The sequence below is a fragment of the Rhynchophorus ferrugineus genome, unplaced genomic scaffold (assembly GCF_030347505.1).
Source record: "Rhynchophorus ferrugineus isolate W39M unplaced genomic scaffold, kcgeb_rfMv2 rfM7, whole genome shotgun sequence".
In the NCBI taxonomy this organism is placed as follows: Eukaryota; Metazoa; Arthropoda; class Insecta; order Coleoptera; family Curculionidae; genus Rhynchophorus; species Rhynchophorus ferrugineus.
Genome location: NW_027472586.1, coordinates 6,541,870 through 6,559,405, shown reverse-complemented (window position 1 = coordinate 6,559,405; position 17,536 = coordinate 6,541,870). Strand labels below are relative to the sequence as shown.

Sequence of the window (17,536 nt, the reverse complement as noted above, 5' to 3'; positions counted from 1 at the left end):
AAAGCAATATTTTATCAACACACCAAATTCCTTTTTATCCATATTTTACAATAACAAAAGTTGCTTCACTCAAAATGCTATAATTCACAAACTAATGATCTGACAGTTGTCAAATTTATGTACGCATTTTTTGAGGGCTAGGGCTAACTAAAAAACATATGGATTTAATTCTAGTAGCGCCATCTATGTATCAGGCCGAGGACTTTTCAATTGACCTGTTACAATATAACTGTAATGACATGTAGAAGATCACTTCTGTAAGTGATCTATTGTACAAACTTATAATCTAAATCTTAGTCTAGATAATATTCTAACTTATTTTAAAGTCTATCCTAACTTATTCTAAAGACTATTCTAACTTATTCTAGTGATTATTATATCTCACTCTGTGTGTCTCTTAATCAGTTCGTATGGTAGTTTGCGTTTGAGCCTACGGACTTCACTGTCATCGCGCACATTTAGCTGTTTGGCGAGTGCATTGGGATGCACTAACAGTCTTTCAGAGTACTTTGCACCAACACTTTGAATCGCACTCCTTATTGGTTCTAAGGGGATATCGCGCTGAATTAGTCTGTTGGAAACGTAATATGGAACGTCGACGATGACTATTTATTCTGAAACCTCTGAAGGATAGCCATGTTAGATTTGCTAGTGGTACCACACAGTTCAATACCATAGGTCCAAATAGGTCTAAGTATTGACTTACAGCAAAACCTTGTTATTTAAGGATAATTTAGATGTACGACCTATCAGCCAATATATTTGGTTTAGTTTAAGCCTAAACTGTTTACGTCTTGTCACTATATATTTTTTTCGGTGTTAAACGTCAATCAAAATGCATTATTTAAGTTATTTAACGTTGTATGTTTGCGGGAGTTCATAAATACTCAATTTTACTGAGGGGCAAGTTCTTCTACTAGGTGAATTCATTCCATGTAACATTCACTAGGCTTTGATACGCCATGTTTCCCACCACAATTCGACTTTGTTTAGATGAAGTTGGAGATTTCTTATGGCTGATATTGGATCCTCATATGATGATAAAATTGCTGTATTGTTAGCATTTGTTGGTAGGTCATATTGTCTACAATAGATATAACAATGGACTAAGAACACTGCCCTGCGGAACACCTGAATATATTGGATATAAGTCAATGTATTCGTTGTCCTGTTTCACAATATGTCTGCCTGTGAGGTATGATTTCAGTAGTTGAAAATGCATATGGGTCAAAAGCTTTTTCAAATTAATATACAGTCCAGTACGCCACACTTTGTCGAAGGAAAATATTTCTTCCCCAACCATATATATTAATCAAAAGCCATTTCTTCGCATTTTTATGATCGGTATATAGTTATCACGTCACAAGAATCTTTTAATATATTTGAAATAAGTAGTTCTCAGGATGAGCTATAACTAACAAATATGGCAGGCAGAGTGGGACATTCTTCTTAAATGTTTTCACGCAAGTTTTTACATTTTTTTTATTAGTTTTTCACATTATTTAACATATATTTGTCAAACGATGGAAACTTATTTATTACACCATTATTATAACTATATCGTACTTAAATCATTTATCTCCGTTTTGGGTTTAATTTAAACGCAAATTTGCCGCTGATAGTGGCCGGATGGCTCTTTTAAAACGACCTGCTAACATATACGCTCACGCAAACAAAGGAATCTCTTCATATACAGTCGACAATATATATACACCCAGCGCGAGATATTCAAATAAGCCCATTTCAGTTCGGTCGGTTCGACATTTGAATGTTAATTACACTTTTCAGCTCGAATGTTTATTTATGTCTGGTGGCTTATTAGAAAAGATGGCGGCTTGCGAAATGTTGCGCAAAATTGCGTTAAGTATCTGTTATGGTATCACAATAGCTTTCCTATAACTATAACTTTAGCGCGCTACACATTTTCCATCACAACTTTGAATTAAAATGATTACTAAAATACTACTCTTGTGAGGTTCGGCATAAGAACGACGCGACAAAACTATAGCACACGTGCAGCGTCATTTAAGAAGAAAGAAACTTTTACAGAAACTATTTACTTACAATTTTCGGATAAAAATAACCTTAATTTACTAGAACATATTGGATGATTTTAAATCATAGCCTGTTTGGTGGAGGAAATTCTATAAGTTGGGCTGCTGTGGGTCTTGAAGGAAAGACAGACATATAGAAACGACAGACAATCAGCCAAATACGAAAAAAATTGCCGATCAGAATAATATTTTTTCGCAAGACATTGCTGATAGAAAAATTAAACATTTTGATCAGTTCAAGTATTTTGTTTTTGCCTAACTGTGCTATAGTATTGTCGTAAGCACGATATTAAAATGAACCTATTGAAATTGTGGACCATTTGTCTTTGGCTCTGGTGCTTGTTAGAGCTCTGAGCTGGTCGTTCCTACATAAATTCCCCGCAACTGTTCACGGATGAGTCTCCGAGCGCCTGTTCGGTACCGTCGCGACGTGATTGCGCTTTTTATTCTCTTAGTTCCCTGTCATGTTCAGTCCCTGATCTCTAGCTTGACCGCTTTCATGCGCGCCAGCATTTGTCTCCTCTTGGCTGCCGTTCTGGGTATCCCTTTCCTCAAAATCAATCACCGTTTTGGCCCAAACGTTGATCCTTATAACAGTTTCCTCATCGACTAGCCCGTCTACGTTTCTTAACTAGTAGTTCCCGTCGGCTGTCCGATGCCTATTTCGGGCATCTACAATACTGCTCTTGTGAAGTTCGGCTTAAGAACGTATCGGCGGAACGACGCGACAAAACTATAACACACGTGCAGTGTCATTTAAGAAGAAAGAAACTTTTACAGAAACTATTTACTTACAATTTTCGGATAAAAAGAACTTTAATTTACTAGAACATATTGGATGATTTTAAATCACAGCCTGTTTGGTGGAGGAAGTTCTATAAGTTGGGCTGCTGTGGGTTTTGAAGGAAAGACAGACATATAGAAACGACAGACAATCAGCCAAATACGAATAAATTTGCCGATCAGAATAATATTTTTTCGCAGGACATTGCTGATAGAAAAATTAAACATTTTGATCAGTTCAATTATTTTGTTTTTGCCTAACTGTGCTATAGTATTGTCGTAAGCACGATATTAAAATGAACCTATTGAAATTGTGGACCATTTGTCTTTGGCTCTGGTGCTTGTTAGAGCTCTGAGCTGGTCGTTCCTACATAAATTCCCCGCAACTGCTCACGGATGAGTCTCCGAGCGCCTGTTCGGTACTGTCGCGACGTGATTGCGCTTTTTATTCTCTTAGTTCCCTGTCATGTTCAGTCCCTGATCTCTAGCTTGGCCGCTTTCATGCGCGCCAGCATTTGCCTCCTCTTGGCTGCCGTTCTGGGTATCCCTTTTCTCAAAATCAATCACCGTTTCGGCCCAACCGTTGATCCTTGTAACAGTTTCCTCATCGACTAGCCCGTCTACATTTCTTAGCTGGTAGTTCCCGTCGGCTGTCCGATGCCTATTTCGGGCATCTACCCTTTTTCCAATTTCGCATGTCTTCAAGATATGCGTAGTGTCTTCTGGTCCTCTGCGACACTCGCAGAGTCCATCGGTCTCCTTCAGTTTGAGTCTGTGCAGGTAAGCTTGCATATTCCCGTGGCCTGTCATCAGTTGCATAGCCTTCCTACTCAGTCCTATGTTTCCTGTCCCTACTTGTTGGCAGTGTTTGTCCTTTAATGAATTGCTCCCAATATATTTGCCACCTTCTTTTTACCTCTCCTTCTTTGATCCTTTTGATGGTTCTGATGCTGATCCATCCGTGGTTTTCCAGCCCTATTTCTTCCTTTCTGGCGGCTTCTCTCATACTACCTTTCTCTCGCGAGTCTGCCCGCGGTTACCATTTCCTCCGTTCCCGTCATTCTCCGGCACCATCTTAACGATACTTCACTGCTGGTTTTCTGCAAATCTAGCAAGGTTGTTTTGATTTGCATTATGTCCTTGTTTCGTGTGTTTGCGTACTCGGCCCACCATATGGACATCCTACTGTCCGTTCGTATGGTGATTGGTCCCGGGAGGCTTCTGTCCCGTACCAGTTCTATGGCTTTCTGTACCGCCACGAATTCTGCCGCTCTGAACTCGATTCGTCTTTTATTCTAAGACTTGTCTCTTCCTGGGCGTCTGTACCTCTCCGTATCACTAATCCTATGCCTGCTTTTCCTTCTTTGCCACCAGCGTCTGTCTATATCTTGGTGGTTTCGACGCTATTTTTCGCTGTCCGATTTTCTCACGATTCCTCCCATTGCCATGGCATTTTCTTCGGTTCTAATCCTTTTGGCCCGTTGGGGTAATCGTATTTTTCTGCAGCCCACCCCTGGATCTCGGCTTCCAGGTATAGGGGTGGTGTTCCCGCTATTAACTGCAGAGCATCGTTCGATGTGGTTCGATAGGCGCAATGAACAATGAACAATGAACCTATTAAAATAATAAACAACAGTTTGAACAAAAAATGATAGCATAAACAATCTCTTTGTAATGTTAACATGAATTTCATAAAAAATTATTTTTACTGAGGAAAAAGGTGTAGTGTGCTAAAGTTTTGTCGCGATCTGTCAAATCCTCAAGTAATATCAAAAACCACTGATATAAAACGGGTCTTAAATAGACTATATGAAAAATGAGTAGAGAACATTATGACTGATGGTATTTAATCGCTTAATAATATCTTTAACCGCTTACCAATAATAATAATTTCTTAATTCTTTAACAATAATAATTTCTGTTTCCGTAAATATTATCAACCCGATTTAGATCTAAAACTAATTTCTCCATTGGAAGTTAACACTGAAATTGATAACCTCAATCCTCAAAAAGGAACCTGGTATAGATGACATTTCGCCTGGATTATTGAAAGAACTGTCGCGAACAGCAACCATCATGTTGACATATATATGAAGCACGTTCCGGAATGCTTTAAGGTGGCACATATAATTATGCTCAAAAAACCTGACAAACCTGCGGAATAAGTCGAATCTTACAGGCCTAATATCAAAACTATTTGAGAAACTAATATTTAAACGTGTTAAATTTTTTTTAAATAATACAAGATTTCCAGTTTGGTTTCTAAATCACCATTGAACAATCGATTCAGTGCACAGAGTAACTGCGGCTATTGAAAAAGCGTTTGAAGGAAAGAAATACGTCTTGGGACCTCCCCTATATCTGCTCTACACTGCTGACATTCCAACAACAAAAGAAACACTACTTGGAACCTTTACTGACGACATAATTATTATGGGAAACGACATATCCCTGCCTAGGGCAGTAGAAAAGGTACAAGTGGCAGTCAACAAAATCTACAAAGGGACGAAAGATTGGAAAATTCAACTTAATAGCTCCAAATCTGTCCACGTTAATTTTGCATTGCGGCGAAATAATAAACATCATGTTAGACAAAAAGCAAAACACATTAGAACCAAAATAAAACAACTATACTGGTTAGTCGGAAGATACTCTCAACTTAATCAACAATCAAAGAGGTTGATTTATAAGACAATCATAAAGTCAATTTGGACCTATGGGGTGCAAATATGGAGTTGCACTAAAAATTCAAATCAACTAGTCATCCAACGCTATCAAAACAAGGTTCTTCGATTGATTACCAATGTCTATCGCTACGTAACCAACGAAGAACTGCACGATGAACTGGAAATCAAATGGATTTGCGAAGTTATCCAAGATTTCGCCTTGAAACACGAAAGAAGATTACTAAATCGTACTAACGTGGAAGCAATACAAATGCTGGACAGCGCATATGATGTCAGGAGATTGAAGCGAACCAAACCCTACGAACATATATAAAGTGTATACCTTCAGTGTAAACTATAGCTATAAGTTATTATAATTTTATAATTGAGAAATACATATTGATGTATTTTCTCGCACTTGTCTTGCCTGTGAATTAATCTAAGTACAAATGAAATGTAGTAATAAATTAATTTATAATTAAGATTGTATTAAGCGTATCTAATAGTTGTTATAAAAAAAACTAAGAATTATAATGAAAAATGTGTGGTGTGTTAAAGTTTTGACGCGTAATGTTGAGTCTTTGAATAACATCAAAAACACTGATAATATAACGTGGATCTTACATATACTGTACGAAAGAAGAGCAAGGAACATCATAATTGATGGTATTTAATCGAAGATGGCCGACCTTGACCTCTACTTTGACATTGAGAATGGAATGTAGGATTATTTATTATGCCCGATGATGGCGGAGTTCCGAGAATGCGACCCGCCGAACTGCGCTGGACACATTCCGAGTTCCAAAAATTAAATTGCGAGTGCGTGGCGCGCGCTGGTCTTACCATGCCGAATGCCCGAGCGTACGCATACACACGCACCCGCCGAAAGAACTGCGTAGCTCCAAGGACAGGTGCCTCACCATCAAACGTTTTGATTCGGCAAAAGTGGAACGCCTCCCGCGACCCAAAACTTAATTTAAATACCTTAAAATAAATATAAATTGGCGGCATTGTTCCCTCGACATAAACCGAAATTTCACCGACTCGCGGCATGGCAGAAACTCACACACATCTGTCGTATGATTTATTACGGTTTAGTCAATAATAAACAAGGAATTTATAATTCAAATCGAATGGTTATTAATATATTTTAATTGACTGGTTATCACTGATTCTAATTCACGCTAAACTACGAGGGTCACTATTTATATTTCGGAAATAGGAAAAAAAACAAATAGTTAAGCTGCGATTATATTTTTATTGTTTTTCAAAGTACTCGCCATGATGATCGATAGACTTTTGCATAAGCTTAAACCAATTTTCAAAGCAATTATTCCATTCCGAATGAGGTATCTTCACAAAGTGATTTTTGAACGCTTCAATAGCTTCTTCGGGAGATAAAAATCGTTGACCACGCAGTTTATTCTTCACAAATCAGGGCTGTACGGCGGATGACCCATCAATTCGATGTTTTGAGTGCTCAAATAGTCTCTTGTTTAGGCCGATGTGTGAGAGTTCGCATTGTCATGATGAAGAACAATCAACGTCTCTTGTATGTTTTCTTTATTTCACTTAACTTTTCAACTTCAACATTATCAAGATATTTTTAGAGTGTTACAGCTGCACTGAATGTAATGGAAGAAGGTAGACAATTTATTAGGTTTTATTAGTCATAACATTTATTAATAATTTATTTCCGATATAACAATATATTCATGCTGGAAACAGGAATGGTTAATAACACCTTCAATTTGGAGGAACTCAATCAGCCACATAGAAGAATAAATTGGCAAATGATGGAATCATGAGCAAATGTTATAGAGAATGGAAATTAACAGCTTAGATCAAATGCTGACAATTTCCAAGAGAGGGTGATGAGAGTGGAAACAAGGTATAATTAACTTAACATAATTAACAAAGGTATAATTTTAACGAAGCGCTTGATTAAAATATATTAGGCGAGAAGAAATACTAACAGTTTTGTAGATATGGCAAACGCATTAATGATAACGCAAAGTCTAAATGTAGTTTTATCAGGAAAGTTGTATACAGGTAGTGAGGGAACAAACTAGGAAGAAATACAGTGATATCAAAATTACTTTACAAGGAAACACTACTGAAGGAAACAAGAACTAAAAGTAAAAGGCAAATAGGCTCTCTAATGAAAGGAAAATATATTATAAAAAATCGAAAACATATAAAAACGCGCCTAGAACCCTAAGTCATAGGTGATGTGGAAGAGTTCAATGTAAATATAATAGAACAGAACCCTAACCTACAAACTATTATACATAAAAACGTTATAATTAAGTGTAGTTGTAATCCTTCGATAATAATTTCATTAGACGTAATGTAATGTGAAAATAAATTATATTTGATAACATTTTTGTTTCATTGCTTTATTTATAATGAAAGTAAATCTGTACATGTGCAGTTCACCTATAAACAGACCGTACAAGCACCAATAACATTAAATAACACTATCATTCCATATAGCAACAACGCTAAATATCTCGGAATGAATTTCGATGCAAAACTTCGCTGGAAGGAATATATAAAGAAGAAAAGAAAAGAACTGGAATTGAAATATAGGAAAATGTACTGGCTAATTGAGAGAAAATCACAATTATCAGTACATAATAAATTGCTATTATATAAGCAAATACTGAAACTTTTATGGACATACGGAGTTCAATTATGGGGATGTTCTGCAAAGAGTAACATTAATAAAATACTAATTTTTCAGAACAAAGTCCTGAGAGGTATTGTGGGTGCACCCAAATACTATAGGACTGATTACCTACATCGAGACCTTCAGATACCCACAGTCAGTCAAGAAATCAAGAGAACTGCAAGGGGGCATGAGGAAAGACTCCATTCTCATACTATTATTGAAATATTGCAACTTTTGGACACCGCCAGAACAGGACACGGACTCAAAAGTTTCAAACCATCTGATCTTGTGCATATATTAAAAAATTCAGCAGTGACATGTATAAACATTATTTCACCAGAGACTGAGTTAGGGCCGATGGGTCCTCCTAGTTATATACCTAGATTTAAGTTAGCATAAAGACAAATTGTAGGTTAAACGGAAACGACTAGTAACAATATATTAATTAAATAATAAAAAAAAAACTTTATTTAGATATGAATTCAGTTATGCCAGAGCCAAAATGAACTAAAACTCAGAGTTAATGCGGTAACATTGTGATGCTTTGACGTCATCAACTTAAATGAAATGAGTTCGCTGTTTTATCGAACGGACTATACTACTACGTTCAAGTTTGATAGGAGCGCAGCGCGTGTTTCAGTCCATCTGCGAAGGTACTAAAGACTATGGTTGGGAGGGGGGAGGGGTTGTTGGTGTACTTACCACAAATAAGAGCTAACCCGAAGAGATCCGTATCGAGCATGCCCTGCTGAGCGAAGTAACGGCATGTTTGCAAGTAGAGTTCGCGCACCCGCGACTTGGCCGTCGCCACGAAATAGAGGGTCTGCTGGTGCAGCAGGTGGAGGGCGAGGAATCTCGCCGACGGGAGCAGAGCTGCTGAGGCTGGGGGGCTGCACGCGGCCAGAGGGGCGCTCACGGTGCACAGGCCGCCGCGCATCGCCCGCGCATCCTAAGGCCAGCCGGGCTAGCCCGGGCCTGGGCAGACGGGCCACCCGCAAGGGCTCACCTGAAACAATTACCAAACAGTTTACGCGCGTATTTCTACATTACCACCGTAAAATAGGTTAAAAACGTGGATTACTTTATCATACTCCCGACAAGACCATCACCCAACGATAGTCTAGATGATTATCGTTGAATAATTTTGAGAAAAACCACTTACGACCATTCTAGAGGATACGCTACTCATCAGTCATCTTCGAATTTAGCGCACGCGCACTATCCTGCATAGAATAAACCGTAGAAAAGAATAAACCATATTGTTCTCCTTAATAGCGCTACTCTAATAGCGCTACATTCTTTTCGATTCATTGGTACAGCCGATCAAGTCAAAACAACAACAAAATCTAGTATATTTAGATTTTACGTTACATTAATAGTTAAAAGTCCCCGGCCTGACACATAGATGGCGCTACTAGAATCAAATCCATATGTTTTTTAGTTAGCCCTAACCCTGAAAAGATGCGTGTATGAATTTGACAGCTCTCGGATCATTAGTTTGTGAATTATAACCTTTTGAGTGAAGCAACTTTTATTATTGCGAAAAAAAATGGATAAAAAGGAATTTCGCGTGTTGATAAAATATTGCTTTTTGAGGGGAAAAAATACAGTTGAAGCAAAAACTTGGCTTGATGTCGAGTTTCCGGATACTGTCCCAATTTGACCTGGATCAAATAAACAAAATATAAAACTATCAACGACAACCTAATGATCTAATGACAAGGAAAATACAATGCATAATTATATAAGAGTATAAGTAAATAAATTATGGTTTTGTAAAAATAATGATGTATTGAGTGAGATTTCTTTCAAATTAGGCTTTAGGCTAGTAAATGTACAATATGTTAATCGAAAGCTCGAGGTAGTCAATTCATTAATGGGATTTGTAGATCAAGAATAGTAGCGATCATAGTTGATTATATTTAGAAAATTTTTGGAGAATCACTAACCCAGGGATATGTCATCTATTCCGTGTGCCTTTTTAGGATTGAGGTTATCAATTTCAGTGGTAGGCCTCATTTGATATGAAGAATAATATTTAATATAATGTGATGGATTTTGTTGTACATAAGTGCATATGAAGTCAGTATATATTCCTACAAGATTCAAATGCCAACCAGACAGAAGAAAATGGGCTTCTAACTAAAACTCTTTAAAAATTACGCCGAAACCGAATGTAAATATTCCGCTACTCACTATTTTTGTCGGTTTATTTGCCGACGGTCAACACGTATTAACAATGCGAAATTTCGCGTACAATTCTGAGAACTGTCAGTTTTCCAACCGCGGTTCTTACTTAATCCTCTCTTACTACACATTCTTGGCCGATCGATCACGTTTTGACTTTATTTATTTGTCCGTATATCCGATTCTTGTCTATGCGAATACTGAATAATTAAATACCACTACCGCTGCGACTTAATTTTGATAGATCCTTAATAAGTAGCGTAATGGTGAGTACAGAGTTGAACGAAGCGAACGTTCGAGGTCTGCGCGACCACATGTGCGAAGATCTCCGTTCGCGGTGATCTAAATCAATTCGTGGGGCATTCAGTTCTTCTCGGAAAGTTTCGGTATCCAAAAATCATTTGATGGTTTTCATCGTTTGGTTCTGAATCCTATATTCTTTTGTTTATAACCATACTTTTCACAATGGTACGCCAAAATAAAATGTCTTGTGAATCATTTTTCGACGGTACGTGTAGTGTTCTTTTCCTAAAAAGCAATGCTTATTGCTACAATAATATGTACCGTCTAATCGTTTTTTAAGTGTATCAAGTTATTGTAAGTATGGCAGTAACATAATAAACAAAGTTATGATAAGAAAGAAAATACGAATAATATTGAAATTTATGAAAGATATTTATGAAAGATTTTTGCTATTACATTTTTTATATTATAGATGAAAAATGTAACAAAAAAGTATATTCTGAGTTTCAACAGGAATATTAGGTTAATTTATGAATTCAAGATAGTTTATTTAATTTATATTATATTCATCAAATTTACGTACGATTTGCGAGAACTGGCAACGTTGCAAAAAAATTGTTTACTGGACCTACTGCTACTGCATCTTGAAGATAATCCCATAAGACATCCGGTCTGACCCAGCCTGGTTACTGTCGTTACCGATTTTACACTTTTGCCTTCTGGACAATCACAATTATAAACATTAACTTAAGATGATCGCAACGGTGGGAGGACCGTCCTGTCACCTTGACCACTGCTCAAGGCTCAAGCCGGCTCTATCAACTATTCCTCGATAATTACAACGTCCAGACATAAAGTAACAATGTGATACGATTGTGTGGCGGACTCCAAATCGGTCGCAATCAAGTCACGATAGAAGAAGAAGACGAAAAAAAAACGACTATCATTAGCGTCATGAAATTTATTTGAATTAGACAGTTCCCAGACTCGATCCGTTCCCTGGATGTTGAGCGATTTTCTTAATTGTCTCGTAATAACCGTAATTTCCTAAATGCATGGGCGCCATGCCCGTGTAATGACCGCCAGGAATGTGAGTGACGACCTTCGTACGTCGTTGGGGTACCATTTTTACGTTTTTCTGACGCGAGGCTTCACCTCATTTTCGTTATTATTACGGTGGAATATTTCTCGGCGTATTCTGAATGACCTCTACCAGGTGCGTTGAATAATGTCGTCCCGTCGAGGCTCGGTTCGTGTTTGTTTGGTTTCGGTTTGGTTAGGTTTTATATACTTTTTTCGCTTTTCACATTTACTTAATCGAAAAGGTGATTTAAATTACTGATTTTTTTAAATATTGATGTTTTCAAGTGATATGATTTAGGGGTATAACTTAATGTTTACAAGTTTTCTCTATTAGCTTAATATATAGTCTATCCAAACTGCTGTGAACATACGTCATCAAAATGCTTAATGTATTGCCTGCTCCAATTTGTAAATTCTTTTTAGAAGCAGACTATTTTCCTTCTCATTTTATTCTAGTTAAAAAGAGACATAATGCTGTCTGATTAGTTCGAACTTGTAACCGAACCAGCCTGTCAACCTCGTCCGGTTGTCAAACGTATGCAAAATTCTTGAAAACAATAGTAATAAGAGATTATAAGTCTAATCTATAAACTATTGTGGCTGTATAATTAACTGTAGTTTTTAGATGTACTATAATGTTAAAATAAATTATATTTGATAATATTTTCGTTTCATAATTTTATTTAGATTGGAATCCTGTCATACAAACAATTATACATTTTACTTTCAACATGAGTTTTCGTTTCATTCGTGAAATACGTATATTTTGAGAGTTGTAAAAATTTGCGATTATTTGTCATTTTCATGTATTTTGCTCTAATTTCTGTTCAAATAATTACAGGTTAAGGGAAGTTACGGAGATTATAAAGAATTTTATGCTGAATCGAATGGCGATAAAACAATTTTCATATAACTTACAGGTTCTAGGTTGTAGAACTAAAACTGTATTTTTAAAAAATGAGTGGATTACCGTTTGTGTCATATATTTTAAAAACTGTCAATTCTAGGGTAGTTTAACATAGATTTTCATTTCATTCACCCCAAAATACGTATATTTTGAGAGTTTTAACTTTATCCGAGAGATAAATAATTTTGGCACTTTTTCCATATATATAGTCGTGAAAATTTGCGATTTTTTGTCATTTTCAGAATTACTGCTGCCATTTCCATTCAAATCGTCATAGGTTAATACAAATTACAGGGATTATGAAGAATTTTATGCTGAATCGAATGGCGATAAAACAATTTTCATATAACTTACAGGTTCTAGGTTGTAGAACTAAAACTGTATTTTTAAAAAATGAGTGGATTACCGTTTATGTCATATATTTTAAAAACTGTCAATTCTAGGGTAGTCTAACATAGATTTTTATTTCATTCACCCCAAAATACGTATATTTTGAGAGTTTTAACTTTATCCAAGAGATAAATAATTTTGTCACTTTTTCCATGTATATAGTCGTGAAAATTTGCGATTTTTTGTCATTTTCAGAATTACTGCTGTCATTTCCATTTAAATAATCATAGGTTAATGAAAATTACAGGAGTTATAAGGAATTTAATGCTCAATCGAATGGCGATAAAACAATTTTCATATAACCTTCGGATATCAAGTTATAGATGAAAAGTGTATTTTCAAAAAATGGGTGGATTATTATTTATGTCATATATTTTAAAAACTATTAATTCTAGGGTAGTTTAACATAGATTTTTATTTTATTCACCCCAAAATACGTATATTTTGAGAGTTTTAACTTTATCCAAGAGATAAATAATTTTGGCACTTTTTCCATGTATATAGTCGTGAAAATTTGCGATTTTTTGTCATTTTCAGAATTACTGCTGCCATTTCCATTCAAATCGTCATAGGTTAATGCAAATTACAGGGATTATGAAGAATTTTATGCTGAATCGAATGGCGATAAAACAATTTTCATATAACTTACAGGTTCTAGGATGTAGAACTAAAAGTGTATTTTCAAAAAATGAGTAAATTAATATTTATGTCACATATCGTAAAAACTTTCAAATCTAGGGTAGTTTAACATTAATTTTCATTTTTTTACCCCAAAATACATGTATTTTGACGGTTTTATTTTTTATCGAGAGATAAACTAATTTTGGCACTATTTCTAAATATAGAGTTTTGAAAATTTCCTATTTTTGCTATTTTCAAGCTTTTGGTGCCACTTTTTATAAGAACATATAGGAATGAATCAGTATAATGAAAACTTTTAATTCCACTACTTGTTCGAAAATATTAATAATTGTAATCTCATTGTGATGAATATTTTTCGATGAGGAACATATTTAAACATATTAATGTAAATAACATCCTTAGCTAAATTTGCTTTTCAACTAGAACTAGAACTTCATAACCAAACTGAATGGAAATTTTATTTATTTTATTTAGGTGGTAACCGGAAAATATTGCAGGAACTAGCAGAGAAGGGGGTAGAATTATTAAGATTCATATTCAATGCTATATTATGAATCAATTATTTTTCTAACATCTGAAAAGTAAATCAAACAACAATGATTCTCAAACCAGGAAAAACACCAGAAAATGTTTATTATCGATAATCTCAGAAGTTTTCGAGAAACTGTACGTAAAGAAGCTCAATTGTATAGTAGAAAAAGGAAAAACCATTGCAGAACATCAATGTAGGTTTCGCAATAAACATGGAACAATGAAACGAGTGCAAGAGCACTATATCTTCTGTACAAAGCTGATCTACCTATAACAAAAATAACCACTGTGACAACAAGTGGCAGTCTTAAGCTCTTATGAATTACAAACACACCTAAATCATATACAAATGTGGCTGAAAATATGTCGTATAATAGCTAACGAATCGAAATCCAGGTATATAACTTTACGCTCCATAGAAGAACATGTCTATCTATCTATATCAATAGTTGTCAACTCACTCAAGCAGAGAATGCTAAATATCTTGGCATGCACCTAGATAGACGTCCAACTTGGAAGAAGTACACACTCGCCAAATGGAAACAACTTGGACTTAAACTCTACCAAATGTATTGCCCAAGCCTATTCGGTCAAATGGAATCCAACTATGGGGAACCTCTAGCAAATCTAACAAATCCATCATACAACGGTTCCAAAATAAAGTGTTGCGTGTCATTGCCGATGCCCCGAGCTATGCTTCAAATGAAGTGATACACCGCGATATTCCTCTAGACCAATTACAAGTGTAATTCAACGTGTTTGTGTGAAGTACTTCGAAAGAGTGTCATTGCATCCCAATGTATTCGCTAATCAGCTAAATATACGAAGTGGCAGTGAAGTGCGTTGATTAAAACGTCTAACACCATCCGATCTGATTACTGGACATATATGGACTTTAGAATAAGCTTCAGAATAAGACTAATTAATTAAAATAATATTTTATATAGGAGATCACTTAATGAAGTGACTTTTTACATGCCATGTATATATAATATAAACATAACAAATACTTGTTGACCTCTGGGCAGATTGTGGAACTATTGAGAGTAATAATAAGAAAGAATTACTTAGGTACGCATCTATTCAACTAATTAATCGTTCACCATCATTAACAAAAATTTGGTAATAATCAACCTATTCGAACTATTCGAACAACACACGATTTATTCGCACTAAAAATCACTCGATCGATCTTATTCAATTACATCAGCGCCGCTATTAGAACGCGCGCGTAGAGGAAGAAGAAGAAGAAGCGGCAGCGGCATCGAAAAATAATCGAGACACGAGAAACGGCGTTGCTGCGGTTTGAAGCAGCCTCGGCACGTTATTCACTCGCTTGGATTGCGGAAACGCGGCGCATTCTAACGATTATCTCTTCCATATAGAAGCAACACTTACACCTGCCTCTTCGTACAATATCATCCGTTGGCGTCGAAAGCAATTTGTTTAAATAATTAATCACGCCTATAATTAACCGTACGGTTTGTGCTGTTAGCGCTCGCGCAAGAATCCGATTACAATTTGTAGGAGCGCGGAAAAGAGGAATAATCGTATGAAAAATATGTTCGCACGTAATTGTTAGCGTTGATAACTATCGACTGAAAATAGTAGAAACAGTCGATAGTCACAAAACAGTTGAGCAAGTCGATAGTAAAAAACCAGCGACTGAAAATTCTTTCCAATAATTGGCAGGTGGCAGTAAGAAAAAATAATAGAATAATGATCCCAAGGTAATTGGTTTAATTCTATTTCATCCCACAATTTGCTTACTTTTTTTTGCAACAGTGTCATAAGTGAGCCGGAGATGTAACATACCTATTTGTTTTTGAACTTCCTTTAGAAAAGAAAAAATAATCGCTGTAATTTATTACCCTCAAAATAGTAGCAGATCTTTTAAATACAATAACAATTTTGTCCGTCGTTAATCACTACATAATATAAAACAAAGTCGCCTTTTCTGTCCCTATATCCCTATGTGTGCTTAAATCTTTAAAACTACGCAACGGATTTTGATGCGGTTTTTTTCAATAGATAGAGTGATTCAAGAGGAAGGTTTATATGTATAATACATGCATAATATACTAAGGCAACATTGCTAATTTTAGAGGTTTCTAACGTGATGTCGTAAATTAACCTATTTTTTTAGGCTTATTTAGCAATTAGCAAAAACGCTGCCTAACCCTACGAGTTAGATCAAATTAATGTACTACAGTATTGTACACCATAAAAAGGTCTACAAAAAAGTCCGCGATGGTATATGTTTATCTTTTAGGGATAACCCACATTAACCATTTTTATTGTTTACTTTTTACGTGAGAAAATGGCTTATTTACGAAGCTATTTTAAGCAATACGGCATTAATCCTTATCGAATTAAGTACCTTAAATACAGTGTGCAATTAATATAGATCAATATGGTTCCTTACAGCATGTAAATTAAACAAATATTTTCGGAGATATTACAAATTTAAAATTTGCGTTTAAAAATGTGTAATGTAATAAAAATTGTATGAATTTAGATATTCCAAAGATAGCAGGAAATCTTCATAGTAAGTATAGGGGAAGAGGAATTGTTTTACTCCAAATTTAATGCGTGCAGGCCAAGGGCAGTAATGAATGAACCAAAAATACTGGATCGATTTTAATCATGTTTTCATTGAGTGACATAGGCATATATATTTTATGCCCGTGCAAAGTCGGAGCGGGCCGCTATGTTTTTATATACAACGTTCATATTTTTTCTGTAGTGTATTTAATTTAGTATCAGCATTGCACCCGTGCGAAGCCGGGGCGGGTGCTAATACATTATATATGCGTCATCGGAATTTGTGACGTCAAAACGTCGCAATGTTGCCGCAACAACTCTGAGTTTTAGTTCAGTTTGGCTTTGACATACAACAAAATTCTAATCTAAACAAAATAATTAAACAAAAAAATTGCTATGAAATACCATTTATTTTAATATTGTAGTACATCGAAAAACTACAATTAATTATACAGCCACGATAGTTTATAGGTTAGAATTTAACCCCTTGTCACTATTGCTTTCAAGAATTTTGCATAAGTCTTACAAGCGGACGACTTTGGCAGGCTCGTTCGTCTACACGTTCGACCTAATCAGGCCGCATTGTGTCTCTTTTTCACTAGAATAAAATGAGAAGAAGATATAAGAGAATGAACATATAAGTCTATGTAAAAAGAGCATTAAAAATCAGATGAACGAAAGTAGCAGGTCCGACATATATTCTAATAACATCGATGTGTCGATGATTATTCAGGATGGATATCGAGCATCCCTAATTAGTCAAAAGTCGCGTGCTTGCCGCACACACATCTATCGCTGCGTACTCACAATTATTAAACTCGTTTTAATGATA

General features: G+C 35.7%; 1 protein-coding gene across 3 annotated transcripts in view; it reads right to left on the bottom strand.

The window, feature by feature from the left end:
• Window positions 1-17,536, bottom strand: part of ex (FERM domain containing expanded) — a 90,476-nt gene that overhangs the window by 34,460 nt on the left and 38,480 nt on the right. For all 3 annotated transcript variants that reach the window (XM_076409076.1, XM_076409078.1, XM_076409077.1), the window contains one exon: window positions 8,880-9,183. In XM_076409076.1, the coding sequence (XP_076265191.1) occupies window positions 8,880-9,114 (235 nt within the window). In that variant the 5' untranslated portion in view covers window positions 9,115-9,183. The remainder of the gene's footprint in view (window positions 1-8,879; window positions 9,184-17,536) is intronic.